We start from the raw sequence: 27,910 nt of genomic DNA on the forward strand, positions 1-27,910 counted from the left end.
AAGGAAATGGCCCCAAGCTGTATGAGGGGGGGGGGGGGGGTTCAGCTTGGATATTAGGAAAAATTTCTTCACTGAAAGAGTGGGTTAAACATGGGAACAGGTTGCCTAGGGAAGTGGTGGAGCCACCATCCCTGGAAGTGTTCAAAAAACAAGTCGACGTGGCACTTTGTGATACAGTCTAGTGGCTGTGGTGGGATTCAGTAAAAGGTTGGTCTTGACCTTGGAGGTCTTTTGCAACCTTAATGACTCCGTGATTTGCCAGAATTTAAAATGAGCTACTCTCATGACATGTTCAGTTGTGCTCATGTGTCACACCAGTTACAGTATTCACCATTATCAGTAGCCTACCATGGCAGGTGGTGATTTTTTAATCATTATCAACACAGTGGGAACCAGACATCTGGCTTCTTCTAGGCTTTCAGAATTCTTTTGATGAGTCTGTGTTCTCCCAGGCCCTGCCATGAATCATCCCAACATCAGCCCTGCCGGGTGCTGCTCTCCTTGGGGTGCTCAGCTGGACTGAGAGCAGAGTGAAAAATGAAGAAATGCAGGTTCTGTGCTCATGGGGCAAAAGTGCTCAGTTATTGATAACTGCTAATATTTACCACAGTGGTTTGCAGCTGGGAGATGACTAGGACCTCAAGAGATTTTCTGCACAATCACTAATGTTGCACATGTGTTTGTTTAAACTCTGCATGAATTTGAGAAAAAATGTGCCCTTAGGAAGCAGCATTAAACAGGGGCTTAGTCAAGTGTCTACTTGACATTCTCAAACCAGGGCTTGCAGCCTCAGCATGGTGCTGGAAATTGGTGACAAAATGACAGGTACAGTCAAATTGCAAGTGGTGTTCCTGCATGTGTGCTGCTCTCTCCAGTCCCCATGCTGAGACACAGTTTAATTTATGTAAGTAATGGTGGGTTTTCCTGGCAGAGAGTCAGAGCATCTGCTCTGTGTGTTTTTAATTAAATATTGGTAATCTTCCTCCTGAAGATTATCTCAGCAGCAGTGTTTTTCTGCTCTCTTTAGAGAGCACTGGGATTGTGCATTTTTCTGTCTGTGATGCTGCAAGAGACCATCCATCTGTCACGAATGAAGGACGTACTCACATCTTCCAGTCTCGGTTCTGTAACCCCTATTCATGGTAAAATGCACTAATGAGGATTATTTACATGAGTAAGGGATTGAACAGCAGTAAAAAAGGCAGACTCTTTGTAGGCTGCCAAGTAATACAATTAAGCCAGAACCTATTTACATTAATTTCCATGTAACTCATGAAAGAATAAGGAGTTTTGTTTAAATTTTCCACAAATTCTAGCTTGAGGAAAAGCTTAAACATGGGCATTTTCAACCCAGAAAGCCAGTGTTTGGGGACAAATGCAAATGTGAGTGCTTTGAGAAAACATGGTCTTTAGAACATGAAAACTGGTGCATAATACTGCCATTTCTCATAGGGAAATGTGCAGTAGCGCAATTTAATTTAGCTGAAAAGACCAACCTGAAGCGCAGGCAGGCCCCGTGGTCGCTGCCCCCGTCTGCTCCCTGTGCTTTCCCTCGGGGCTGCGATCTTCGGGGGGCTGCGATCTTCGGGGGGCTGCCGTGCAGCCGGTGCTTCCCATGGGAGCACCTGCCCCAGGACACCCCCTCCTTTCAGCTCCGTGCCCAACAGGAACAGAAATGAAAGCAAATTTGGGTGGCCCTCCCGTGAGCAGCAGGCACCCGTCAGACCTATCGTGTGAGACCTGCACAGCCGCTCTCCTTCCTGTCCGCACTCGCCCCGGGATTCCCCATCGCTAACGGCGTTAGTAGGGGGTTCTGCTCAGATTTTTCTCGGTTTTCTCACTGGAATAAAGTATCTGGCAGGGTCCCGGCGCGGTGCTGGTGTGAAGAGGAATGGCAGGCGCCCGCCGGGCCGCTGAAGGAGCGGAAGGCGGCGCCTTGCCAGGGCGCGGGCGGTGAGGGGCGGCCCCGCTGCCCGGCTCCCGCCTCCTCCCTCCCCTCAGCGGCTCGGCTTCTCCTCCCACCGCCTGCCTTCCCTTAGCAGGGCGGCAGCTGGAGCGGGGTGCGGGGGTTGTGGGATCGCTCCGTACCGGGCTGCGCGGCCGATCTGGGCTCTCCTAAGCCGGTAGGTGCTATCGTGGTGCGGGGCCTGGCCCGGCGGCGGTGGGAAGCCGCCTCAGCGCCGCCCGCGGCGGGAAGCGCGGGAAGGGCGTTTTTAATTGCGGAAAATGACGATCAGAGCCTGCGAAAGGCCGGCGGGCAAGCTTCTGCGCGGGCCCAGAAATAACCTGATTTGTGGCATTGGGCAGCAGTGCTGCGCTCACACCTGAAGGTTGGCGTTTCGTCCATTTATGTTTCCACGACAGTGCGCATTATTTGGTGCTTAGGCTGTTTAAAAGTGCCAAGTGCTGTCCGTGACCGTGGAACAGCTGCTGTGTGCGGGGCTGACAGCGGCTGAGTCTGTTCTGACAGCTTGGGACTGCTCCAGGGCGGTTCGTGTTCGGAGAATTGTTCAAATACCTCAATGCGCATAAACGCATTGAGTTAATTAATAGCGTGGGGTACTGAGCAAATGCCTACAAAAAGTCAGCGATAGGTAATTGTGCAGAGTATTTAAAGCCAGTTGAAATGACAGGTCTATTAATGGCAATGGAAGGATATTTTAAAGTTATCTTTGAAGTTCCTTTTCTGTCCTTTCCGACCCGCGTGTTTTGGATCCTCTTAACATAGTGTTTATTTCGTGTTTGGCAGCAGGGTGGACTTGGCTGTTCTTGTGCCTGCAGCTCTAAAAGCCATTGGTGTGTCTGAAGCCGTGCTGTGTTTCCTTGCACAGGGTTTTGTCTCAAATGCTTCGTATTCTGATCTGGTGCAGTTGAACTCAGCCTTTTGCTTCATGAATTTTGCATTGTTGCTCTCTAGCACTCAGACTAATAAAATTATTATCCCAGCTATGCTTGCAGGCAAACTGAATGGCATTTGTGCCATGGTGTTGGCCGTAGTGATACACTGGAAGGGACCTGTGTTAAAGGCTTCTCATTAGAAATCTGTCTTCGGTAAGACAAGGTTTTCAAAGATGGACAGCGAGTTGAGATATCTCTGGGGTTTTTTATCTTGCTTTTTTATCACCGCTCTTACCTGGCCTCACTGAACCTGTTTTCTTGCAGTGTGTGGTGCAGATGAGAACAGACATTTATTTGCAGGAGTCAGTTGGGTGTTTGGAGAGCACAGTAGCTCTGTAATATGCTACAGGACATTAACATAGCTAGTGGGATTGTTCTGGACAAGTTTATGTAGCTTTGGGTCTGTAGCTCATAAATGTGATAATACTTTTTAAGGTGCATAGTCTGTATAGTTGCTTAGGTTAAATTTTGAATCTGGACTTTAAAAGAATGTTAATCTGAAAGGTGACTTCTATCTTTTAAGAAAAAAAACCTGTCTGTTACCCTTGCACGTATCCTGTTAAATGGCTTTGACTGATGTGGTATTAAACCAAAAGGGATTTAGTATTATACCAGGGAAAGCTGGGTCATGCTTGTTTTAATGCTTCTCCACAAGACAAGCTGGGACTTCTGTTACAGGACAGTTCCTGCCCCCTTGTCCTGTGTTAAGGAGTTGCAGGGGGCTGTGTCTGAGCTGAAACAGTGAATTAGAAGGAAATGAAGATGCTCCAGTTGTTCCCTCTTTTGTTGACTTTAGTATTTCTATCACTCAGCCCTTAGGCAGGTTTAGATGCTGAGGCCACTGTAGAAGTTTGGCCAAGAGTCTCACTAAACCCAGCAGTGCTTTGTAACAACAGACACCAAGAAAAAAGTCATGCTTTAACAGCCCTGTGAATTTTCCCTGCTGTTTATCTGTGTTCACATATTTGCATGTTGTCCTTGCGACTCACCTGCCCCTCCTGGCCACGTGTCTCTTGGATATAAAGGCAAGAGAAGGAAAAATACTCGTAACAGGCATTGGAAAAACAAAAATAAATACAGACTAGAACAGATTAAGAACTGTATTTTAAATTATCTGCATTTTGAATCACATAGTACAAGGTTGATAAAAAAATTGAATAAATTTTCAAAGTGGGTTGGAGTGGGTAGTTAAAATTATAGGTTGTGTGTGATAATGCAGGCTGGCAGGCTTGGTTTAGTGCAGTCTCACTCTCCTTGTTGCTTAGCCTTAGGAACGCTTCTGTAATGGATATTAAAGATTAAATGATCAAAACACAACAGCAGTAGCAACAGAAATTCCTATATAATACAATTTCTGTGCTATAATGCAAAAGCACAGAATATAACCCTTGGGATGAAGGCTTTTGTCAAGCAAACTGTGAGGTTTAAAGCAGTGTTTGTGTAGTTCAAAGTGTGGTTATTGAATTCTGTTTTGAAGAGCATTTTATGTGAGTATGATTCTTGGTACATACACTTCCAAAGTAAACATCACAAGTACTTTACAAGAACTATGGTTCCAAGAAAAACGAAGAGACTTCCATAAACACCATTAGCTTTAAATAGAAACTGATTTGTGTGGTGATATTTCATTTACACAAGTCACAGAAATCAGAATGTTTGCAGTCTCTGCTGCACAAACCCGCATTCCTGCATTGCTGCTGCTTCTCAAACTGTCCTGAACCCCATGGATCTGCTGATGTGTGTGACAGCAGGAGCAGAAGGGAGTGCAGGACAGCACTTGGGTGTAATGGGGCTGTCCAGTGCTGTGGTATGTCCTGGATTAGTCACAGTCACGTCCTCGAAGCATCGTTTGACAGCTGCTGGCTGTGTGTGTGACAGGCAGTAGGGGTTCTCCAGCACTCAGTGCACACTGCTAAGACAATCACGGTAAAAATGGCAGTGGCAGCTGAGGACACCTTCCCCAGCCAGGTGTGTGTGCAGTGACACCTTCCCCAGCCAGGTGTGTGTGCAGTGACACCTTCCCAGAATGGACAGCTCCTGCTGGAGGAGCAGGTGAGCACTCCAGAGCTGCTCCAGTGCAAAGGGAGGTGAGCTGGCTGAGACCTCCTCCAGCAGTGGTGTTCCAGAGCAGCTGCTGCCTGATGGAGTGCTGGAGTTAGCTGTGTTGCTGGCTGAAGTGTGGGAATGCTGCCCCCGTCAGAAGAGCAGTAACCAGGAAGATAATGCTGCTGGTGAAAGCTGCCTCATGTTAAGGCACTGTTTCTGTGGTGACCACTTTCTCACTGGGGAGTGAGGTCAGCAGCTATGAAGACTTCTGTAGGAGTGTATTCATCTTCCCGTTTCATGCAGAAAGAAGACTGGAAAATGCAAAGGGCTGACGAATAACTGTAAAGCAAAACTGAAAACCTTGATGTGTGGTTGTTTTATTAGACTAGCTGTGTGAAAATCCCTGATTTTGCTGGGTGGGTGAAGAACTAAACAATGTGATACTTAGAAGTGTCTGTTTTAAATTAAATCCCATTGCTCAGCCAGCATCAGGGCCAAATTTTGAATATTCTCACTGATCCTCTATTTTGTACATGCCAGTATTGCCAGAGTATCTGTGTAAACTTCCACCTCTTCCAAGGGCTTTAATCATTCCTCCACCTCATTTTTCTGCAGTGTACTACACTTTCAGCAACCTGTGGGCCATTGGCTGTATGTAAGCTAAAAGCCCATTTAAGTCTTGTGGATGGTGAAATTTTTTTCTGTGTTGTTCTTATCAGTCAAATGAATTGGAGAGTATTATAATTTGTACAGAATATCCTTGAGAAGACTTGTCCTGAAAAAATTTGAAAATGTGACTGTGGTGGTTGAGGTAAAACTCTCTCAAGTTTCGAAGACTAGTGTTGTGAAACTCAGCATTTCATATAAGGAAGAATAAAGACATTTGGAAGAGGAGATAACCAAGGATACTAAGCTCCTATCTTCTCAGTCCTGTAGCAGTTTAAAACCAGAATGCTGCTTCTCAGCAGCTGTAGCAGAGGTGTTCAAAACTACATGTAGGTACTTGAGGATTACTTTTACAGAGCCAGATGCAAATATATTTCTTTTCTGCCAGTGTGCTGACATCAGTGTCATGTTGTCACACTGTGACACAAAATAACTTACAGAAGTAGGTGCGAAGTAAAAGGAAAGAAAAAGAACTTTAAAAAGCTAATTTTATTTTCTGACTCTACTGTATATACAATAGTAAAAATGACAGTGGATTGGAGGGTGAAACTGCCACCTCTCCAACCACACTGGTTAAACTAACAGTCTATCAATTCTTTCTACTCACAAAGAAGACTGTAAACCAATTATTATTTACATGAACATGCGTGAGAAGACTCAGTTGAAATATGTAAATATCAGAAGGTATAGAAACTTTTAGAAGAACTCTAAAACTTTCAAAAGAACAGGGTAACATCATGCATTATTTGTTCTTTTAATAACAGCCTTTTCCTTTTTTGCTCTCTCAGCCAGCTTCTTCCCCCTGTTTGCATGTGCATTGGAGTAGTGGGTGTTCCAGTCCTTGCAGGAGTTAAACCAACCTCCTGCAAACATGGCAGACGAGGACCTTATTTTTCGTATGGAAGGGATTGATAATGCCAGAACTACTCCACTGGACTCTGGGAATTATCTTGATGCTGATAGTGATGATGAAGACAATTATTTCATCTGTCCAATAACTGATGATCCAGTTTCTAACAAGTCTGCCAATACCAAAGTAGACAATTATTACAGCAGCTTAGCAAAAACTGAGCAGTACAGTTCAAGCTCTTCTCCCAGAAGCTTTAGCTTTAAGGTAAGTGTTGGCTCCAGTCTTCATTAAGGTTTTGGTTTTATTTAGTTGGCATGAGACATTTTCTAACTGCTTCATCTCTTGTAACTAACACTTTTCAATGAAGATAAACATCTGTTTTTTCCAGACCTGCAGTTAATTCCATTAAGCCAATAGTCTGACACTGCCATGGAATTGCTTACTATCCCTTTCAGTTCAGGGGGGAATCTTCCTCCATGCAGTCCAGGAGAAAATTCACTGCCATTAGGATCAAACCATTTGCAATGCAGTATGTTGATTGGGAGATTCAAAAGATAATACAATTGGTGTAAGAAAAATTGAGGCCTGTCAGAAGATAATTTATTATGAATTTTGCTAGTCTGTGATATTTTTAATTGGACAAATAAAATTGTAATTATAAAATTGTAAGGGTAAGTTTTTATGTTATAGTTCCTTCTCAGGGAGCTTTTGACATGTTGACTTTCATGCTTGGGCCTGAAGCATCACACTGGCAGTAGTTCCTGACAGTGTACACAAGCAATATCTGCCCTTTTTGGGATGAACAGCAGCTACAGCATTGCATGGAGGTCAGAGGGGATGTAGCTGGTGCTTCCTTGGCAGTGTGTCCTTTTTCACTCAGCTCTCTTCACACAGATCAGGCCAGGCAGTGGAGCTTCAAGTGACATCCACTCTGTAACTTACATATCCTAAATAAACACAGTTTGTGTTTCGTTATTTGTGTTTACATGCTAAACTGGCATGTCTCTTAGATTTTCCTATATTTAATGTGTTTTATTAACACATTTCTTATTATAGATATTAACATTTATTTAATAGATACTCTAAAATCTCGGTTTATGCCTAATGCATGCTTTAATTGTGAAAAAATACTGGGGTTTATTTCAGTCAGATAACATAGTGAGTAACACATTGAAAGTGAAGCTGGCTTGTCTGCAGGATCATTTTTGCCAAAGCTAGTTAATAGAAACATTAAAAGGTACATATGCCTAAGGAAGGTGAGGAGCAAAAGCTTAGTATAGAAATGGGACAGATGTTGGTGTATGTTAAACTAAGCAAGTTAAGACCTGATAGGGAGCTTAGTCTTTATTTGTGTGTACATTTTAACATGTACTAAACACTTGCCTCTGGGTCTGCAGTGCAATTTCTGAGTCATGTGGTATGAGATAAAACGGATAAGGACTTCAGAAATTGCAATTATTTCCTCCTTCCTGAGCTGTCATTTTGCTTCTGCAGAATGTTTGTTCCCATGTTTTGGTCTCTATAATATCTAGTTTGGAATTATAGGTCCTATCACAGATAAATTGCTTTATGTTGAGATGTGGAGCAAGCCAGTCTCCATCTCCTGTTTAAGCTGCAGGAATGGTGATTTCCAGCAATGAAGCACAGCCAGGGCTGGTGACATCCTAAACCCCACAGCCTGGCCTATGAGAGTCTGCCTGTCAGACCTCAAAGCTAAAGCAAAGCAGTGAGGGCCATTGGTAATGAAAGGCAGAGCCAGACAGAGAAGTTAACAGGACTCAGCAATGTTTAATTAGCTAGTTAATAGGCAAAACCCTTTTAATAAATACTTGCCAATAAAAAAAAAAATTACCAACTTACCTCAATAGGTTTCTTTGCAGGTGCTCTAAGAATGAACTTAAATTTGGAATATAAATTGAAGAGTGGCTTTTAACTGGACGTTTTTTGGGGTTTTTTTACTAACAAAGAGAACCAAGACTCTTTGACAATCATTTGTCTTATCACATGTATTTTCCTACTTTCATGTCTCTCATGGATCCTTTAGAATGACACACAACATCGTTCTAAGCATGGCTCTGTGGTTGACCATGGTCGGGTAGGTTAAAAAGAAAATGTCAACAGCATATCTAATAGATGCATTCTGATTTTTTGGTTTGGTTCTGTTGGTTTTTTTTTTCCTTTTATGGAATTCTTTGTGTTCATTATTTTATTGTTTGGGAGGACTGATTGCCTCAGCCCATAAGAGTCATCAAGTCAAAACTGAAAGAGGTACCTGTTAAATGGAATAATACCCATCCTGTGTTCTCTACCCTGAAATTTCACTGTGTGGCAGCCATATGCCTCCAGCAGGAGAAAAATTGCACTGTTAGCACCATTTCCATTAAATCCAACTAGTGTTTTTTTGAAGATTAGGATACAGCTTTTGTACAAAGCACCTCAAGAGATCAAGCACAAGTAATTAACTTATTTAAATTATCATCTAACATGAACACAAATCACCTTTTGGAGAGGGAATCTACTCAAGAACTATTTGATTCAGCTGATCAACCAAGCAGTTCTTGTTGCTCTCTCTCCTTATTTCTGTCATAGATACGTAAGTACAGAAATTTTCAGGTCTATATAAGCTGTCATTGCATGACATGAGGCAGCTTCATTTTCTTATGAAACGTAGGAAATCTTTCTCAACATATTCTTTAAATAGTTTTATTTAATGTAGTATTGTTTTCATTTTGTATTATTGTCAGAAAGAGGAGCATTTAAATTGTTTGCATAGTTAAAGCTGAAATTCAAAATAAACATAACCATTTAAAGCTTAGCTGCTTCAAAAACTTCCTTGATGCCATTGCTGACACAAATTTATAGTGTATTTTTGTTTCATAAAAAAGGACTGACTTTAATTCCTGAAGATAAAAAACAAAATCATCACAAAATTTTAAAAGTTACTGTTTCTGCACACTAGGAGTTCAGTCAGAGGCAGTAATAGTATCTCAGAGCTCAATACTTCTTTATTGGCAGGGTGCAGAGTGCTTTTTCTCCTGCTCACTTTGCAGAAGGCATTTGGCACATCACAGGATCATAACTCCAGTTTTCTTGGAAATATACAATGTAAGAGAGAGAGAACAAAATGTTAAGAGTAAAGCATCCAAACTGGCTGGTAGAGAGAGACTGTTTGTACTCCAGAAAATTGCTTTGATATTTTAGTCTTGACTTGGTGAACATTGAAATAGCTACTTGTGTGAAATTGTTATAATAATCAATTTTTACAACATTCTAATTTTTTCTCTCATGCTGAGCACAGTCTGGGACCCTGGGGTTCACAGAACTTCTTACTTTATCTATATTAATTGTATCTTTAATGGACATTTTTATACTTATGCATGCAAAACCAGCATATGCTGCTATACATGAAAAGCTAAAAATCAAAACAGAAAAAGCAAATTAATATCATCTGGGTGTGCCTTATTGCCATTTGCAGAGCATGTTAGAGATATCTGCAAATTACTACAGGTGTTGTAAATTGTGTCTGGTATATACTGTGCCACATTCCGTTCTCAGTAACTTTACAGTGGTGGAAATTGAACTGAAATCTATTCTTTATATATCTGAGCTGGGTTTTATTATAATTGAAATTTAAAAAAGGTCAGAGTGGTCTTTGGTACTACTTGGTCCCTGCTCTGAGTAGTGCTTTGGAGGCTTGTGTATTTACACATCTCCATAGCTTTGAGATCCTGATGTGCTCTACAAAGTGCTGGTTTTGTGAGCTACTGCTGATTATAAATAAAGTGCCAATTTGTAACTTCTTCAGGAAACCTGGAGACATGCTATTGAGAAAGCCAAGCACATGCCTGATCCCTGGGCAGAATTTCACTTGGAGGACATTGAGACGGAGCATGCCACTCGTTACAGGTCTGTGGGTCTTCCTGCTTTGGGTGCTGATATTCAGTAGGACTGCTGGTTTGTGCAAGGGCTGAGTTTGTGTAGTGCAGAATATCTGGCTGAAGAGCTTTCATAATGCCCAAAGTGAGTGTCTCTTAACTCAGTCTCCCAGGAATATGTAAATACTGCACATCATCAAAAAAATAAACCTTTCAGCAAACCATTGTCACACTTTCTCTCCCACCTAAGCACTATCTAGGACTTTCACTGTGTAGACAAGAAACAAGGCTGAAAAGTATTTTCTAGTTGATTTATTAATGCCGTAAATCTAATATAATAAGGGAATTAATCCCAGCTAAGAGGAAGCATACTAAGTTTATATAGTTTGGAAAAGAAAGCAACATAACCCTCCACGACTTTCCCAAAATAGCAGTTTCAATTTTGCTACTCCATGCAGTATTGTTGCATGTGGCTGGAATTTAAATCCTTATAAAGCCCAGAATAGCTCAGTGTGGTCTACGTGCTAAAAGGGAGTTTGGCCCTGAAACTGGTTTCAGTGCTTTAAGACAAGCTTTGCCAAAATACTTACTCTATTGACACAGGTTTCTGGGAGGAAGGGTTAGGGGTTAGAGGCCAGTTAATCACCACTTAGCATCAGTGTTTGGGGAGCCCTCCCTTCCAATCCCATACCAGTCATGCAGTGCTGCTCTTCCCCATAGACTACATCTGTCTCTGGTCAGCCACACAGTCCTGAAATATTTGCATATTTTAAAATACAAATAAGTGATAATTTTAGTTTAGGGCTACTCAATATCCTGTTAAGAAGAGATGGCTCTGATAGTGCTGTTTTTACCTCTTTATTTGCTGCAAACTGGGGTGATACATAATATATAAGTGAGAATATGAGGTGTCTGCGTGCATGAATTACTCTGTGCAGGTTGGGGGAACCAGGCTGGAAACAATCATGTGTTGATGACTCAGCTGCTGTGGTTCCCAATTTGGCTTTCACTGTGTTGGGAGTTAAAGGGGTGGGGAGAAACCACAGTCGTACTCTTTGTATTATCACAGGGTTGTGCAGGGATTCGCTCCTCCCTCAGTGCAGTGTTGGGCAGTTCCTGGCCCCACTGTGTCTCACAGCTGGTGCTTCTCACATTCTCCACAGCCCCAAGGCAAATATCCAGCCAGAACCAGGCTTATATTATGCAAGCTCAGGATTGGGGGAGACAACCTGTTCAGTGTGTAGAGCTTGGTGAGGCCCTTTCTGCCCCCAGTGTGCTGCCCAGGCATCACAGAGGAGGTTTAACTTCAAAGCAGATAAAGTCTCATTTGTAGTGTTACAGAAGTTCAGATTCTGCTTTAGAATCTGCTCACTGACTGGAGGGTTTAGTGTCTCTTCAAAGAGCTAAATGTGTTTCTCCTTGCCTGCCCAAAATGAGGAGGGCCGGAGTGTAATGGGAAGACTGGAAGCTTTTGTATGGGAGTGGCAGCAGCACTTTCCAGAGTCAGTTACAGATAAGGAAGGATAGGTGCTGGAAATGGGAGGATTTGGGTTCCCTTTGCATTTTTCTGAGACGTATCTCCTGACTTTGCAGGTACAATGCAGTTACTGGGGACTGGGTTGAAGATGAAGTCCTTATAAAGATGGCTTCTCAAGTAAGATCACACTATCCTTCATGTTTGCTAACAGCAAGTGTGTCATTTCCTTTCTGTTCCTGAATAGTGGCATCAATATGTTTTCCTTACAGAAATTTTGATGTCTCAGTGTAATTCTTTTCACCTACCTCTTTTTCTTTGTATCCTTCTCTCCAGAACAGAGTAGAAAATGGAGTCAGACCTTCCCTGTGAGCAACATGAGGCATTTGTTCCATTCCCAGTGATTTCCCTTCCATGTCACCCCTCCCATTTCTTTCTGGCATAATTTCCCTGCCTGGCAGTAGTCCTACTATTTTGTGTCCTCCCAAATAATTTCTGTTGTTAGAATGACAACCAACTGAATTTTCTGTATGTGAGGGTAGAAGGCACTGTCATTTCCCAGTTAAGTCCTGGGGTTGGTTGTGTGTTGGGGTTGCCTTGCTTTGTGCTGCTGGCCGAGTATCTGGCATCTGGGGAGATGATGCTCTCTTTGGCACATCCTCTGTGGAAGCCTAAATGCAGAGAGCATGAAGTCTGTGAAAACAGAGCTGACTCCCAACTGGGGAGAGAATTTAAATAGCTTATTTAAAATACATACCATTTCTTCTCCATGGGATATTGGTAGGGGGAGTTTATCCAAATGCCTTTTCCCCAGATACCTGCTTATGCTACCAGGGGTTTTCACTTTTCCTTGAGGAAATACTTCTATAGAGCCTGTTTGAAAACTGCTTTCTGCATGGTATAAAGGGGAAGTCATGGTTGTGTTTCTTACTGGTTAGAAATCAACTTTGTGGAAATTGTAATGCTGAGTTTCTGGTTTTTTCTTTTTCCCAGCCTTTCGGCCGTGGAGCAATGCGAGAGTGTTTCAGAACGTGAGTATCTGCCCACTTCATCTTTGTTGGCCTCCTTGCAGTATTTTTTTTCTGTGGTGACTGGAATTTCACTTAGATGTAGTTGAAATTGTGTAAAACTTGACTCCTTTCTAAAAGGCTTTGCTGAGGGGTTTATCCCAGTTTGTGTGACTCTACCTGCAGGGAGCGGGGATCAGAAAGGAGAATGTTCGCTGAATGTTGTACTTCAGCTGTCGTTGGGAGGCAAAATATTCATGAAAGTATAGTAACAGCCACTTAATTTCTGTATTCCTGGTGTGCTAAAATATCTTAAAAGTTGATATGTGGTCATAGGTGTGTGCAGCCTGGAGACCAACTTGAGGCCTATAGTTAGGCAGAGAAAAGAGAAAGAAAGAATAGTTGCATGATGCAGTCTCAACTGGAAGAGCCTCTATTGGTGAAGAAGGTTATCCTCCTAGAGTTTGCTTTGGATCACATATAACAGTATCATGTTCTGAGTAAGGCAGAACTTGAACACTAACAGTTGTGCTTCCCAGAAAGATAAAGTATGGGGGAAGACTGAGGAGGAACTTTTCCTTCCTTGGAGAGTGTTATCGACTGTTATTGTGGGGATCAGCATCCAGCTATAAATTGGTGTGTGCTAAGAGATTACCCCACCCCTTCCAGGCTCTGGAGATAAATGTTTCCTGGAAAATGTTGGAGAGTGTGTGTTTAAAAACATTCCCCCTTCTTCCCATATGTGGAATCCAGAGAAATTACACTTCATGTGTGGTTTCAGCTCTAGAAAGATAGACACTCCTAAAAGATGGAAATATGATGTTTTGAACTTGAGCAAAAAGGAAGAAAAGTAACCCCAGAGTGCTCCAGTCTGGCATTGGCATTTCAGTATCAGTTCATGCTGGTGGCTCTGTTCCTGCAAAGCCAGCTGGATACAGTAGTGAATGAAGCCTAGGAAGTAACAAATCTCAGCCTGCTGACATTGCTTTTAGTTCTTGTTACTTAACAAACTCTCCATTACACAATATTTTGAGTAATGCCATAAACAGAAATTTCTTGGCAATTTTGCGTTAACCTCTGGTACTAAAAAAGCATAACTTGAACGTCAGCTTCATACTGTTGGGTTTCCCATATGTGTCAGTGGTACAGGGATATTTCCCATCTGGAGCTCTCTCCTGGATTTTTGTAACTCTGCAAGGTAAACACAGTGACAGCATTAGCTCCCCATGGCCCAATGAATCAATGTTGAGGATATTGCCTTTAGAAAAACATGAGCTGGCTTGTTTTATGCAGAGGAGTGTGTTCCTTGAAGAACTAGGAAGGTTTGGGATCTGGCTGGAATTTCTTTCCTCATTTCCTTGTTCATTCTTTCCAAGGCCTCTGTTGCTGTGACTGTGTGCCCATCCCTGCAGGAGGACAGGCAGCATGAAGTTGCTTTCCCTGTAGAGTGTCCCCTGTACCAAGATGTCTGCATCAAGTTCTTGGCCGGGAGAGGAAAAAGGAGGAGGGGGAAGGGTTGAGAGTTTGAGTGCTGCTACTAATTAAAGCACCTGCTTAATGCATTTGTTGGCAGCCAGCAGATCCTTTCTTATCAAAGTTTTCCTATGCTACACACTACCACCCCCCCTGCCTCAGCCCCCCTGCCTTCGGAGGGATCTGTGGATTAAAGATTTGCACATCAACTAAAGGGAAAAGCTGCATCATGAGAACTGTCAGGTGCAGTTTTCCTTCTGGGAGTATGTGGGTTACTGAGCAGTCACTGCTGTATGTTGAGAAGCAGCAGATTGCTTTTATCCCAGGAGAGGTTTCTTGGTTCATGTTTGAAAGGCCGCTCCCTTTTAATTTCTGCAGAAAATAATTGTGGACATTAGAACAGGTTGTTGACAAGGCACCAACCCTTCATACTCCAGATTTGAGAGGAACAGGAAGGGAAAGAGATTGAGAAAAGGAGAAAGTTCAGAGCACAAGTAGCTGCAGCTAAACCAGTTTGGCACATCTCAGCCATTCTCATGGGATGTTTCATTTTCCCTTGTCCCTTTCCTGTGCTTCACATTTCAGGTAAAATACCTGGTAATGACTGAGGTTAATGCTCATCTTGGAGCCTGTCTCTATCCATGCAGGCAAGGAAATGGGAAAGATTGAATTAAAATCCTTGGGTTTCCTTTCACCAATGATTGATTTATCTTTCAGAAAAAAGCTGTCCAACTTCTTACACACTCAGAACTGGAAAGGTGCCTATAATTATGTTGCCAAGCAATACATAGAGAGTGTGAGCAGAGATGTTTATTTTGAGGATGTTCGACTGCAGATGGAAGCAAAACTCTGGGGAGAAGAGTACAACCGGCACAAGCCACCAAAACAGGTGCATTCAAAGACCTTGCTAAGCAAAAATGCAATACTGTTCTTCTGTTGGGTTAGTTTTCAGACATAATTTAGAGGGAATTAATTATTTGTTCACATTCCATCACATTTAAATGCTTGGATAGATTCTTTTGCCCTTCTGTGTTTTTTGTTAAATGATAGCTGATTTTGAGTGGAGTAAATACAGAAATTGCTTTATATTTCCAGGACTAGGGGCTGTATGTTTGTAAATGTCTGACTGTCCTTAGCTGTTGACTGAAAACCAAAATAAAATTATGTTTGTATTGCTCTCTTTGATGTATGCCCAGCTGCTTTTGTGATAACCAGAGAAGTCACAAATTTATTGCCAGCAGCAGTCTCAGCAAGCACTTAACTGTTATTGCTCCAGGAAGGTAGATGCTTAAATCTTCTACACCCATCCAAACATGTAACTAGCACTGATTTTTGAGAAGAGCTGGAAACCTGCTGGAAGCAATTTTAATGGCCAAAATGAGTGGCTTTGATATGTGGGATATTTGCATTGCCTCCCCTATGAGGGTTAGTTAATGACTACCTTGGCTCATAATAGCAAGGTGAGGTCTACAGTGAAACACACAGAGAAATCTACAAATCTAGAAGTTTTAAATGCCATGTTGGAGAAAATCTATAAGTGGAGTGAGAGTTGTGATCGTTTCTACTTTAGCAATATGTATGGGACAGAGGGAGAAGGTGAGGCAGGATACAGAGATACCTGAACAGTAGATAGCCTCAGCCCTTCTCTGAAAATGCATTTCTTCAAGTTGTGCAGTAGTGACTGTATGTTTTGTTCTCTGGGTGCAGATTCTTTGCAGAGGTACCCACAAAATAAAATAGAAAGCCGGCACTTGCTAAGAATTTTTTCAGAGGGGTTTGTTGCAGAAGTGAGCTGTTCTGAAGTGACTGCTTTTAAAAATTTATGGAATTCTTCCAATAACTCAAGAAGCACATGACTCTTCCCCCACCCCCTTGTTAAACAGAAGGATCTTTGCAATTGTTCAGATTCTTGCATTGGGAAAGTTTTCACAGCTGGAGGATTCACATACACTTTGATCTGAAGGCAGTATTCTGTTAGTCATTGTTTATCTTCTTTCCCTCCCCAGGTGGATATAGTGCAGACCTGTATTATTGAAATGAAGAACAGGCCTGGAAAGCCTCTCTTTCATCTGGAACATTACATTGAGGGCAAATACATCAAATACAACTCAAATTCTGGATTTGTCCGAGACGACAACATTCGTCTAACTCCACAAGTGAGGCTTTGTTTAATGTTTTCCATTTTGTTTAATGCTTTCCATGCTTTCCATTAATTCTCTGCTGCATAGAATTCCTGGGCTCTCTCCAGAGGTCTTGCATTACTGCCAAGAAAGGAAACTGCAGGCTCTGCAGTACAATGCCAGATTAATTTCTCTATTTGCAGTTTGTCTACCCCTTACTTGGGGCCTGCTCTTTCAAGCGCTGAGTGCTTCTTTATTGGATTTCAGTTGGTTACAGTTGAGTTGAACAGGGTTAATACTCTTTGGAAAACATAAGCCCTTTGACTCTAATTATTTCTGCAGGCATCAGAATGTTTCAAACTTTCTTCACATTGAGGCAGTGAAGAGATCTCTCATGTACTATGTACTGAATAGTCTTTTGGTTCCTCCCATAATATACAAGAGGTGGCTGGTATCCAATTCATGTAAATAAATCTAGTCCATTTGCATATAAAAATGTTGATTTTTCCAGCTGCAGCCTCTGAATAGCTGAATCTGAGATTGCATATAGAAATACAAGGACAGATTTCAAGTGATTCTTGAATCTTGTAAAATAAATTTAAAATATTATTGAAAAATGCAAAGTAGTCAGTGTAACAAAGAGGTATTTTACTGGGCCTTGAGAGTTTTGTTCTTTACATTTTTTCCCACTGTTTTTAAAGTATTTGTCATGAGGCTTAATGTAAGCAGAGAACTTGTGTTCTGGGCTGTCATTTGTGCACTGAATCAGTGCTGTGCTTTCACAGGTTGGGAACAAAATGTTCCCTGGTATTTGCTGCAGTTAAAATGTTTGTCTGTCACCACCAGTCACCTCCCCCAGGCCTGGCAATGCTTTTTTGGAGACCTTCCCAGAAGATTCCTAATATCTCAACTTTATTCTAAAGAGAAGGGCTTTTTATACCTGATTCTTGAAATGTGTTTTTTCAAGAGCACAAATGCACATTTAATTATTTGATACACAAATGTAGACACAGAGCAGTTGCTCAGGGGGATCACTCAAAGGGGAAGAAGAATTTGTTGGGATGCTCACATTTATTTATGGGTTCTTTCTCCAAACTGTGGCAGTGCTAATGGTTGTTGGCAGAAGGAAGCAGTGTCCCAGAGATGCAGAGCTTGCAGATTCACAGGCACAGCCAGAATGTTTATACAGAATTTATTCAGCACTGGCTTCAGAGCCCACTGTTTTTCTTTTCTGCCAGCCAGCTCCCCACTACCTAAGGTGAAGACTATAGTGGAAAATAATCTCTAGTACAAAAATGAGGAATTAAGTAATCTCCTTTCCCCTGCCCGTGCACACTGCTGCTTTTCACTCTGCCTTTTTTAGCCTCTCTGCGAGTTGGAGCAGGTTGGAGAGACAGCATACAACCTGCTTTTGGTCTCTCTTGCTGCTTTCATCATGATGTTTATACCAGTTATATTTCACTGATAGGGTTATCAGACTTCTTTTCCCGTTTATAACAGGGGAATATGTGTTGCTGTTTTCAGTAGATGGAGAGTGTTCTCAGACATCTTCTATGGTTCTTTCCAGGCTTTCAGTCACTTCACTTTTGAGCGTTCAGGACACCAGCTCATTGTTGTTGATATCCAGGGAGTTGGAGATCTTTACACAGACCCTCAGATCCATACAGAGAGTGGTACAGATTTTGGAGATGGCAACCTAGGTAAAAACAAATTATTCTGTTTCACTAAAGGGCACTTCTCTTTTCTTCCCAGCTCTGCTGAGTAGCCACTGCACTGTGTGAGCTGACACATTTCTGAGGGTCTTGCAAACAGCTGGTGAAGTCCTGTTGTAAGGAGTCCTGTACAGGTTATCTATCATATAAGGGCAGTTTTAATATGAGAGCTGGCTCATATCTCCTGGCCTACTCCTAAACAAGTAGTGTAATTAAGTAGTTTCTACATTGTGAGAACAATAATCATGACCTTTGATTTCCTTGCCATGTTGCAGGAATGGATATAGCTGAAGGCAGAGAGATGGGCACCATGTATTTTTGAAGTTCCAAGTGTCTATATATGAAGTTGTTCATAGGACACTGCAAGTTTTATAAGCAGGATCAAATTTAGGCACAATTCTCAGTGATGCAGTTGGACTAGGTTTTTGTTATATCTTGTTCATACATAGCTTTCCAAGATTTTTCTCACTTCTTTCACTCTCATGCAGAGAGAGTGAAAAGCACTTACAGGTGTTGAAATGGAAGTGGGTTAGGCTGTGTGCTACAAAGCATTTTCTCTCTTGGCTTTTTAGGAAAAGCTTTGGGACTTTCAGCTTTTACTAAGTAAATTGTAATATAAAATTTGAGTAAATCCTTTCTTAACTTTTTTTTTTTTAATGCCTTAGGTGTTCGAGGTATGGCCTTGTTCTTTCATTCTCATTTCTGCAACAACATCTGCAAAAGCATGGGACTTGCACCATTTGATCTCTCATCCAAAGAGAAAGATGCCTTGGATTATAATAAAAAAATGCTTGTAAGTGTTTGATGAAAAAGTGTAATTAAGCTGTAGCTTTAATTAACAAGGAACCTTGTAACCAGTGTTTATTTGGGACCAAGTAGATCTTAGAATGCTGAAATAATTTATAAGTTTTGGATCTCACAAACCTGATTTGATGCTTGTTGCAAACTGATCTCAGTTTCAGTTGATTTTGGTGGCAGTGGGACTTGATGTAACACTTGGAATGAAACTCAGTCCCAAACAAAAACTCTCTGAGAGTAAAAATGTCTGGGCTTGATATTTTGTTGCAGTGTAGAGCTTTTCAAAGCAAATACTTATGTATACATGTGTACATTTACAGAGGACTCCTAATAAACATTCACATTGGCTTGCATGGAATGCTTAGAATACACAGAAGGATTATTGACAGGATTTTCTCATTGATTTGCCCAGGAATCTGCTCAAACAATTCTCCGTGGCACAGAGGAGAAATGCGGCAGCAGCCGGGTGAGGACGGTGTCCGGGAGCCGGCCCCCCCTGCTCTTCCGCCTGTCTGAAAACTCTGGGGATGAGAGCATGAGTGATGTGGCATTTGACTCCCTGCCCTGCTCTCCCTCCTCTGCAACCCCTCACAGCCACAAGGTGGACATGCTTAGTGAGTAAGCCTCAAACATCACCTCTGGGGGGGGGTTCCTGAACATTGGACTTGTCTTACTTTGGTTTTGTCTTACTTTGTTTTTAAGCAGAACAGCATTGATTTAGTCCAGAACAGTTGTTTCTAATGCTCTTCTTTGAGTAGAAATAAGACTGAATGTACTTCTGTGTAGATAATTAATGCACAGATGTTTCTGTGAAAAAAAACTGCAATAAAATGATATCTAGAGCTTTTTCCTCAAGCATGTTATCCTTATAGTAACAGCAAATATTTTTTTCTCCTAGATTGGCCTGTGTTCAATGAAGTGGATAACTTGGATCATCTTGACAACAAAAGGGTGAGGGTCTTTCCAACTGAAAATGAGGCTGCAGTTGCCTAATAAAATGTGTCTTTATAGAACTTCCCAAAGGTTTCGTTCAGTAAAAGCACATAATGGTGCTCTGCCTATTTCTTCTGTTGCAGATCATGTTACCTCTCTGCATTTGCTGTTTCTAGTAAAGGAAAAACATTTTATCTTAATATTTTAGTATTCATTATTCTGCCACCAGAAATTTATTTGCATCTGGTGAATTTTAACAGTTAAAATTATGTTTTAATTAAAGCACAGTTAAAGCATGTGCCTTTCCTCTGCCTGCATATTGTGTCTTGGGTGCTTGTCCCAGCTGCTGTGGTATTAAAACTAAAGAATCCCTATAGATTAGGTCCCTGCAAATACTGGTAGCATGGAATGTTAGAGAACCTTGCCTGAGGAGGTGCAGGAAGTTTGCAATGGACATTTTACAGTGCTGGGCCTTAGTGCCAGGGGCTGCCAGTTAGTGGTTTATCACTGAAGCTGAAAACTATATTTAGTGGATTCTTGATTTGATAAAATATGAAAGTCCTTGATTTGTTTTAATGTATGTAAGGGAGAAGACAATCTTAGACTACTTTATGTATCATTAAGTCCTGCTCCTTCTGACAGAGGTAGCACGATCATTTTCATCCAATATAACCATCCAGTATTTTTCACTGAAAGAGCAAACTGTTTGCCCTGTGAGAAATATCAAGCTGAGGTCCTTACAAAGTATAATGCTAATGCTGTTCTGTTCTTGACTTCTGTAGGATTTTGAAAATGGTGGAGACAGTGGATATCCCAGTGAAAAGAGAAGTGAGACAGAAGATCTGGATCATAGAGAGAGGGTAAGAACCTGACTGGTGTAGCAGAGTTGGGCCTGCTCATACTTAAGCTGTTTTTGTAGAAGAATCTTCTTATGTATCCTTCCTGATCTAGAGCTGATCTTGATCTAGACTTTGAAAACAGAGGAAACAAAGAAATTCCCCCATGTTGCAAAGTTACTCATATTGGGAATGACAGTCTTACAGGAAAAAGATGATTTGTAATGAGTAGCTTAATTTCAAATATCATATTTGATTAGATGTTGTTGTGTGGGTTTTTTAAGTATTACATATTGCATTTAGGATGTGTAGCCATCTTCATGTCATGTGAATTCCATGAATATGATCTGCTTTCAGACTAGTTTACCTTCTCTACTTTGTATGGCTTGAAATATTACAGAACTTAATGTTGTCAAACAATAATATGAAACTTTAGAATTCCTGGGAATTAGTTGGTTACTCTTCTAAAATACAAATGTTTAAATAAATGCTTTTTGACCTGAAGATCTTAACAAGATACTTAATTAGAAGACAGGAAAGAGAATACTGCTTCCAGAGATACCACTCCTTTTGTCACCTCCTTTGGCAAGGTATTTGTCATGGCATCTCCAGCTTACAGGATTAAAGCCCATGTGTGCCAAGTTCTTCGTCATTTTGGTGTGTGTCTTAATTTATTGTGATATCACTGAAAGAGAATGATCCAATGGAAACAGTTTTGGTCCTTGTCAGTATTAATTCTGCAGGGTAGGAATAGTCTAGAGGCATAACTGGCACACATCAGTTGCTGCAAATTGAATGATGCAAATCTTTACATTAACGTAGGGCCATTCAAACAACAACCAGAAGCAGGAGTCTGATGAAGACAGTTTGGGAAGCTCTGCAAGGGTAAATAAAACAGAAATGTTCACAGACTGAGTTTGCTGCTCTGCTTGTCCTTTGTTCCACTCCTCTGCCACCTAACCATATCACTAAACCAGATGTTGGTTTCCCTTCCTTTTCAGCTACAGAAAATGTTTATTATTATTAATTTACCACTCTGTTATTTCCTTTTATGTTTTGTCTTTGTTTCCTCATTAAAAAGTACTGTGAAACAAATTGTCACCTCTGTAGCTGACCTCTGTCATAAATTAGTGTTTATGCATGGGTTTCCCACTTAAAAAAAATACAGCTCTGTGGATTTATTTTCTGCTTAACTAAATTATATTTCCTTTTTGCACTTTAAATTTGGAATTCTATCCTGTATTGTAGCTGTATGATTTCTTAAAAACTTGCAGTGTTTGAAATAGATACACAGTGAAGAGAGCTCCTGTCACCTGAGTTAGGAAAGACCAGACCTTGTATGCTTTTTACAAAATATAACTTCTGTGATAATTGGTCTTGGATATAAGCTTAAACAAATAATTGCTGTGAAAGGAAAGAAAAAACAGAGCTTTGACAACAATTAGTAATTTATTTAGATACAATTTTCAGAATTTCCTTTTAATTATTATATATTCCTGTTTCAGAAAATTGAAACAGCTTTAACAGACTGAAGTTCTGTTCCAGTAGCCTTTCCTGTTGTGTTTTCTCTGTGTATCTGCAAAGGCATTAATTGTGATAGGATTATTTTCAGCTACTGTTTCCCACTGATCCATTATGTTCAATAATTTCTCCATTTGGGTCGTTCCTCCTGAGAAATGCCAATGCATGTATCTGCCTGTAATCTTCTGCATGGTTACGTATCATTTTTCTAGAGTTCCAGAATGCAAGCTGCACTTAAAGTGTTGGGAACTGAAATTCTGGGCAGAAAAGTATGGGGCTTTTGTTTGTTTGTGTGGGTTTTTTGTTTTTGTTTTTGTTTTTGTTTTGTGCATGGATAACTTCAGTGCTTGCAGTGTGACTATTCAGTTGCTTATTTGTGTAAGTAACTTTTTCTGATTCAGAACTTTGAGATGATTATTCAAAGTGATGATGTATGGATTAGAAATAGAGGGATTTACTCAATTTCTTTAATGAAGAGTAATAACCAATTATTCAGCTACTAACATGACTTTTGAAAGCTGTGTTTTAAAATACAGTATTTACTACTACATAACAATATTAATAGAGGCTTTGATTCCTGGATGGTAATCCATCTGGATCAGAATTTTAATTTTGAATATAAATAGTAGTGTATTTTGTATTTCAGATCAGTGTGGAGAAGTGGAATCTTTACAACTCTTCCAGAGTCCACATCCATAGACCGTCCTGTGTTGCCCAAGAAATTCAGAGGCTCAATGCACTAGAACTTGAAAAGAAAATTGGGAAGTCAGTCCTTGGAAAGGTGGGATGGGTCTGCTGATACTGTTTTATCCAACAAGAAATGTCTTGTATTTATTACTTACATAGAAGTGTTGCCCTGCTTGCATTTATTTGTGCAGTTGAAAATAACACATCTATACCTTTCTGTCACCTACCTGTGTTGTATAAGGGACATCTGAGTTCAGAAACTCGTGAATTCCATCTGCTTTTGGCCTTGCAACATCTGTGCTCCTTTGGGAAGAACCCTGCTGTTGTTAACCTGCATTTCCAGAGGCATGACACAGGGAGGATACAGTGGGATGGGTGTGCTGTGCCTGACCCACATACCTTGCACATAGGCAAAGCTGAGCTCCTGAAAACTGGTAGCATGGACTGACCCTTTTTACTCCAGACTATTCCAGATAATGCAAATGGAATTAAGTTTGGGGTTATGTATGGCCTTAAGCCCACTCCTAAAACATGATGTAAATCTTACTGAACATCCTGGAAAACTTTTTGATGTGGGAAGAAGCCTATTTTTCAGGGAATCTTTTAGGTTGGAAAAGACCTCTAATGTCATCAAGTCCGACCTCTGACCAATCACCACCTTGTCAACCAGACCATAACACTAAGTGCCATGTCCAGTTCAAGTTGTTTCTTGAACACGTTCTGGAACAGTGATTCCACCACTTCCCTGGGCAGTCCATTCCAATGTTTAACAGCCCTTCCCATGAAGAAATCCTTCTTGATGTCCAACTTGAATCTCCCCTGGTGCAAGTTGAGGCTATGTCCTCTCATCCTGTCACCAGTTGCTTGGGAGAAGTTGCTGACCCCCATCTTGCTAGAACTTCCTTTCAGATAATTGTAGAGAGTGCTAAGGTTTCCCCTGAGCCTCCTCTTACTCCAGGACTTAGCTCTAAGACCTGGTAAAATATGAGCAGAGGGCTTTTGAAGGATCAGATCCCAACATCATGCTGTGTCTCTCCTGTGCAATTGTGTCCAGGTTCACCTGGCCATGGTTCGCTATCATGAAGCCGGGCGCTTCTGTGAGAAGGACAAGGAATGGGATCAGGAGTCAGCCCTGTTCCACCTGGAGCATGCTGCAGACTGCGGGGAGCTGGAAGCCATCGTTGGGTTAGGCCTCATGTGCTCTCAGCTGCCACATCACATTCTTTCCGAGGTCACTCTCGAGGTATGGAAGATGCCAAAAAGCAGATTTGTGGTCCATTGTAAAAATAACATAAGAATAGCAGGAAGTGGAGATTAAACGAAAACCGTAGTTAGGTGTTCTGTAGCCTCTTCAGAGAAAACAGATTACTTTGTAATTAAGGATTTGGACAAAACAGCAAAAAAATGCTGCCTCTTTCTGGTTTTGCCAGCAAATTACTGCATGCCTTTGGGAAGCTTTTGAAGCCACCTTTACTGTTCAGCTGCTTTGTTTCTTGTGGCTGTGCCAGTTTCTCAGGCATACTAAATACTTGCTGACTTTGAGAAATTGCATTTAATGGTAAAGGTTTTAGAAGCATGCATTTTAAAGGTTTTGTTTTCTTCACTAGGATACAAAGGAGAACAGAAATAAAGGATTTAATTACTTGTTGAGAGCAGCAGAAGCTGGAGACCGGCCTTCCATGATTCTGGTAGCAAGAGCATATGATACAGGTGTAAATCTTGGTGCAGACAGGTACTGTGCATGGCTGAGTAAGTTAACTTGGTGGTACTTCACTGAGGCAAGGTTGAGGCAGTGATTTTTCTGCTTTTATATTTTAGGCATGTCTTTGTTATTTACGTGAGTTTTCTGTTTCGCACAACAGTGATTCTCTTCAAATTTCCCACTGTCAAATAACATTAAACTTAAAATTGAAGTTCAGTGAGCATTCTCAGTGTGTAAAATAACTGATTCCAAAGTATTTATGAAACAAGACTCTGCAACTTCAGGTTTTTTTCTAAATTGGTTACTCTCACAAATATAAATGCCCAAACCATGCAACTGTGAATGAAGCTCAGACTCTGGAGTTCAGCAAAACACTTCAGTCTGATACTTTCTCCTGTAATTCCTGCATAAAGTGACCCCAGCCTCATTTTGCTGTGGTGACCTAATGCCGCAGTGCAGTTAGTGAGTCTCCATGAGAACATTTGCTTTCCTGGGGAGCATCAAGGCTCTGAGAAGCCAGTATGAAATGGGATGCTGAATCTCCAATGCAAAGTACATTTCTTTCCTAAGGGAACCATCTTCAGAAATTATTTTTGACTTCAGAGCCCAGGATTGGAAGGAGGCACTTCACTGGTACAACGCCGCGCTGAACAGGACTGACTGTGATGAGGGAGGTGAATATGATGGCACTCAGGATGAGCCCCGGTATCTGCTCCTGGCCAGGGAAGCAGAGATGTTAATGATGGGAGGGTTCAACCTGGATAAAGATCCACAGAGATCAGGTGAGGCCTCATTTTATTTCCATTATCTATAATCTTGCTTTTCTATCCCTTCTCCCCCAGCATGTACCCCAAAACTAGATTTCTTGTTTCAGCTGTTACAAAACATAGAGAGGGTCAATACCTTCAGATTTAATGATGCTGGGTGTAACAAGGGTAGTAACAGTGAAAGAAGAGATCTTGGCAGTGACAGGGTAGTGGGTGGTGCCAGGTCAAATCTGTGGCACACTGAGTCACTGCCAGGCAACCTTCACTCCCTCTGAGGTTGCTCTTCTGGGTTGTTCCCCTGAGCTGCAGGTTGCTGCTTGTAGTTTGAGCTACATCCATGACTCCCGAGGCCCTACGCAACATTCTCTTAGTTGCTATGTAACCTACATGCTAGATGTCTGTCCTGGGGGGCTCCTACAGGCTGTTCCTGTTTGCAGTCCTTCCAGATACACTGGGGAGCCATCAGCAGCCAGTTGTATAACTTTCAACTTGAAGAGCAGAGGCTGGGTTCCCAGCTGATGTAACTCTGACACTGTTAAAACACACCCATGCATCCGGCCCTGCAGTTTGACCTCAATTTCTCCCTTTGTCCTTTATTTGCTCCAGGCTAAAGCCATATTCTTTCTTTACTCTGTCAACATAACTGATGCTGTTTCCTCTCTAGGTGAGCTTTACACAGAAGCAGCAGAAGCAGCCATGGAAGCCATGAAGGGCAGACTGGCAAATCAGTATTACCAAAAAGCAGAAGAGGCTTGGGCGATGATGGAAGAATGACACTGAAATTAAGCAATTCTTGTATATAAATTTGTTATAGACTTGCTGCATTTGCAGCAAGTAGTTTTATGTGATGTTAACAGGTTGGTTTTTCTTTGTATTTTAGTTTTATAATTTTTTTTTTGAGGGTAGAAATCTCAATGTAAGGATTATGTAGGGTGCCGTAGCATACTTCTGTTTGTGTTTCAAAGTTGTAATACACACACACTTGAACCTTTTTGTACTTTTTTTACTGTTATAACTGAGGGGCCTAGTTTTTTTGACAAAAGAAAACCAGGCCTTATTGTTTAGGTTTTATGTGTCCTGTTTTTTACACAGCAAATGATCAGTGTGTTTACATTTTTCTTCTCCTCCCCACATACAGAAAAACATTTTCCTAAACTCTCAGCATTTCTTCATCATTTTTGGTGTATCTCACCAAACTTGCACATGAACGTAAATTTTCAGTTTATGGATGCAGCTACTGATGTTAATAAGTAGTCCCATTCTGTTTTGCTGACATTATTGGACACTTACCCTCAAATGAATTTCAGATGGAATCCTTAGTTTGGGAGGGGTAGGGAAGATGATTCAGATTGGCAGTGAGGATATTCAGGGTAGAATGTTTTATTCATTACCAACATTGCATGTTATACTATTAGAAAATCATTCATGTTCTTGATGAGGTGAGGCATCCAGCTACCTCTCTCATTTTCACATTTTGCACCATATAAAATTTTATTTGTATAAAAGTCTACTGATCTTATATTTGTCCAATGATGTACAGTAGCAAGATTTGTAATAATATATGGGTAATTTGAAGTTAGTTTTACAGTGGCATCTCAAATCTCAGTGAAGCTAGATCATCTCACTTAAGATGAGAACACATTTTCCACCATTTCCAGATTGATGTTTGAAGAGGTTAGGATATATTGATTCACCTTTTCTATGTACAGAAAACAATTTACACGGTTTAAGTATATTTTAAATGGTATTTTATCTGCAAATACTGTTTAGAGAAGAAAGGGAAAACGGTATTACCCCCAAACACTTGAATTTGTGTCCTCTTTGCCTAATCCTAATCAGTGAGGGGAGGACAAATACATGGTGGTGGTTGAATTATTGCATAGAGGTAAGTTTCTTCAAATCCAGTCTTTTATTCCAAAGCTGCTGTGCCATCTATGTGGATAGTTCAGAAGCTGTTCCTGTTCCTTGGTTGTGGTTAACAGTAATTTTGCAGGAGATTTAAGATGGAAGCTTCTGCCTCCTTGGCCTGGCAGTCTCCTGAGGTGTAAATTGATGTGCACAAGGGGCAGCCCCTGTGAAGTGCTGAATGACCTGTAATGCTCAACACTTCAGCCAAGCTCTTAAAAGCAGGTGTAAAGCTAAGCAGGCCATGAGATGATGCAGGATTGATCAGGATTTCTCACATGCATAGCCAAGGAATATTAATTTCTTGTAAAATGCAGAAACTGTTCAGGGAACAGAAATCAGTTCTTCCTTTCCTGTCCCAAGTGCCTGTCACTGGAATCAAATTATGTTCCCATTTTCTCTTTTTTATGGCAAGTGTATCTTGAATTGCTGTTTAGACATTATCAAAGAGAGATGTCAGTAACATCTGCCACTGTAAGGGAGAATTTGAATCCTTTCTAGGAGGGAAGGGAAAGTTACCCTTGGATGTGGTGCTTCTGGCTGGTGCTGTAACCACCAGGCAGTTGTAGCTGTGAGCAGCCTTGCAACACATGGCAACATCTTTTTGCTGTAGATTGCAGGGGTTGTGGGAAAGTAGTGC

The 27,910-nt window shown here is 41.2% G+C and overlaps 1 protein-coding gene across 4 annotated transcripts; it reads left to right on the forward strand.

The window, feature by feature from the left end:
- Nucleotides 1–1,502: 1,502 nt before the first annotated feature.
- EEF2K (eukaryotic elongation factor 2 kinase) lies at nt 1,503–27,759 on the forward strand. Of its 4 annotated transcripts, XM_053991840.1 has the most exons (19): nt 1,503–2,123; nt 6,399–6,724; nt 8,505–8,555; nt 10,266–10,366; nt 11,929–11,989; nt 12,803–12,840; nt 15,007–15,178; nt 16,296–16,445; nt 17,977–18,109; nt 18,787–18,914; nt 19,332–19,533; nt 19,818–19,870; nt 20,635–20,712; nt 21,511–21,573; nt 22,856–22,990; nt 23,951–24,139; nt 24,504–24,628; nt 25,202–25,380; nt 26,030–27,759. In XM_053991840.1, the coding sequence occupies exons 2-19, from the start codon at nt 6,482–6,484 to the stop codon at nt 26,137–26,139; spliced, it is 2,211 nt and encodes a 736-aa protein (XP_053847815.1). In that variant the 5' UTR covers nt 1,503–2,123; nt 6,399–6,481; the 3' UTR covers nt 26,140–27,759. The 4 variants fall into 4 exon arrangements, with proteins under 4 accessions (XP_053847815.1, XP_053847817.1, XP_053847816.1 ...); XM_053991842.1 differs by lacking the exon at nt 21,511–21,573; XM_053991841.1 differs by lacking the exon at nt 8,505–8,555.
- The last annotated feature ends 151 nt before the right edge of the window (nt 27,760–27,910 follow it).

Source organism: Vidua macroura, chromosome 16 (assembly GCF_024509145.1).
Source record: "Vidua macroura isolate BioBank_ID:100142 chromosome 16, ASM2450914v1, whole genome shotgun sequence".
Classification (NCBI taxonomy): Eukaryota; Metazoa; Chordata; class Aves; order Passeriformes; family Viduidae; genus Vidua; species Vidua macroura.

Excerpts from the sequence above, each read along its gene's own strand:
- EEF2K (XM_053991840.1), top strand. The coding sequence starts at position 6,482 with ATGGCAGACGAGGACCTTATTTTTCGTATGGAAGGGATTGATAATGCC. Across the intron at positions 16,446-17,976 it reads ACATTCGTCTAACTCCACAA|GCTTTCAGTCACTTCACTTT; the intron begins GTGAGGCTTTGT and ends GGTTCTTTCCAG. Across the intron at positions 19,871-20,634 it reads ATCATCTTGACAACAAAAGG|GATTTTGAAAATGGTGGAGA; the intron begins GTGAGGGTCTTT and ends TGACTTCTGTAG.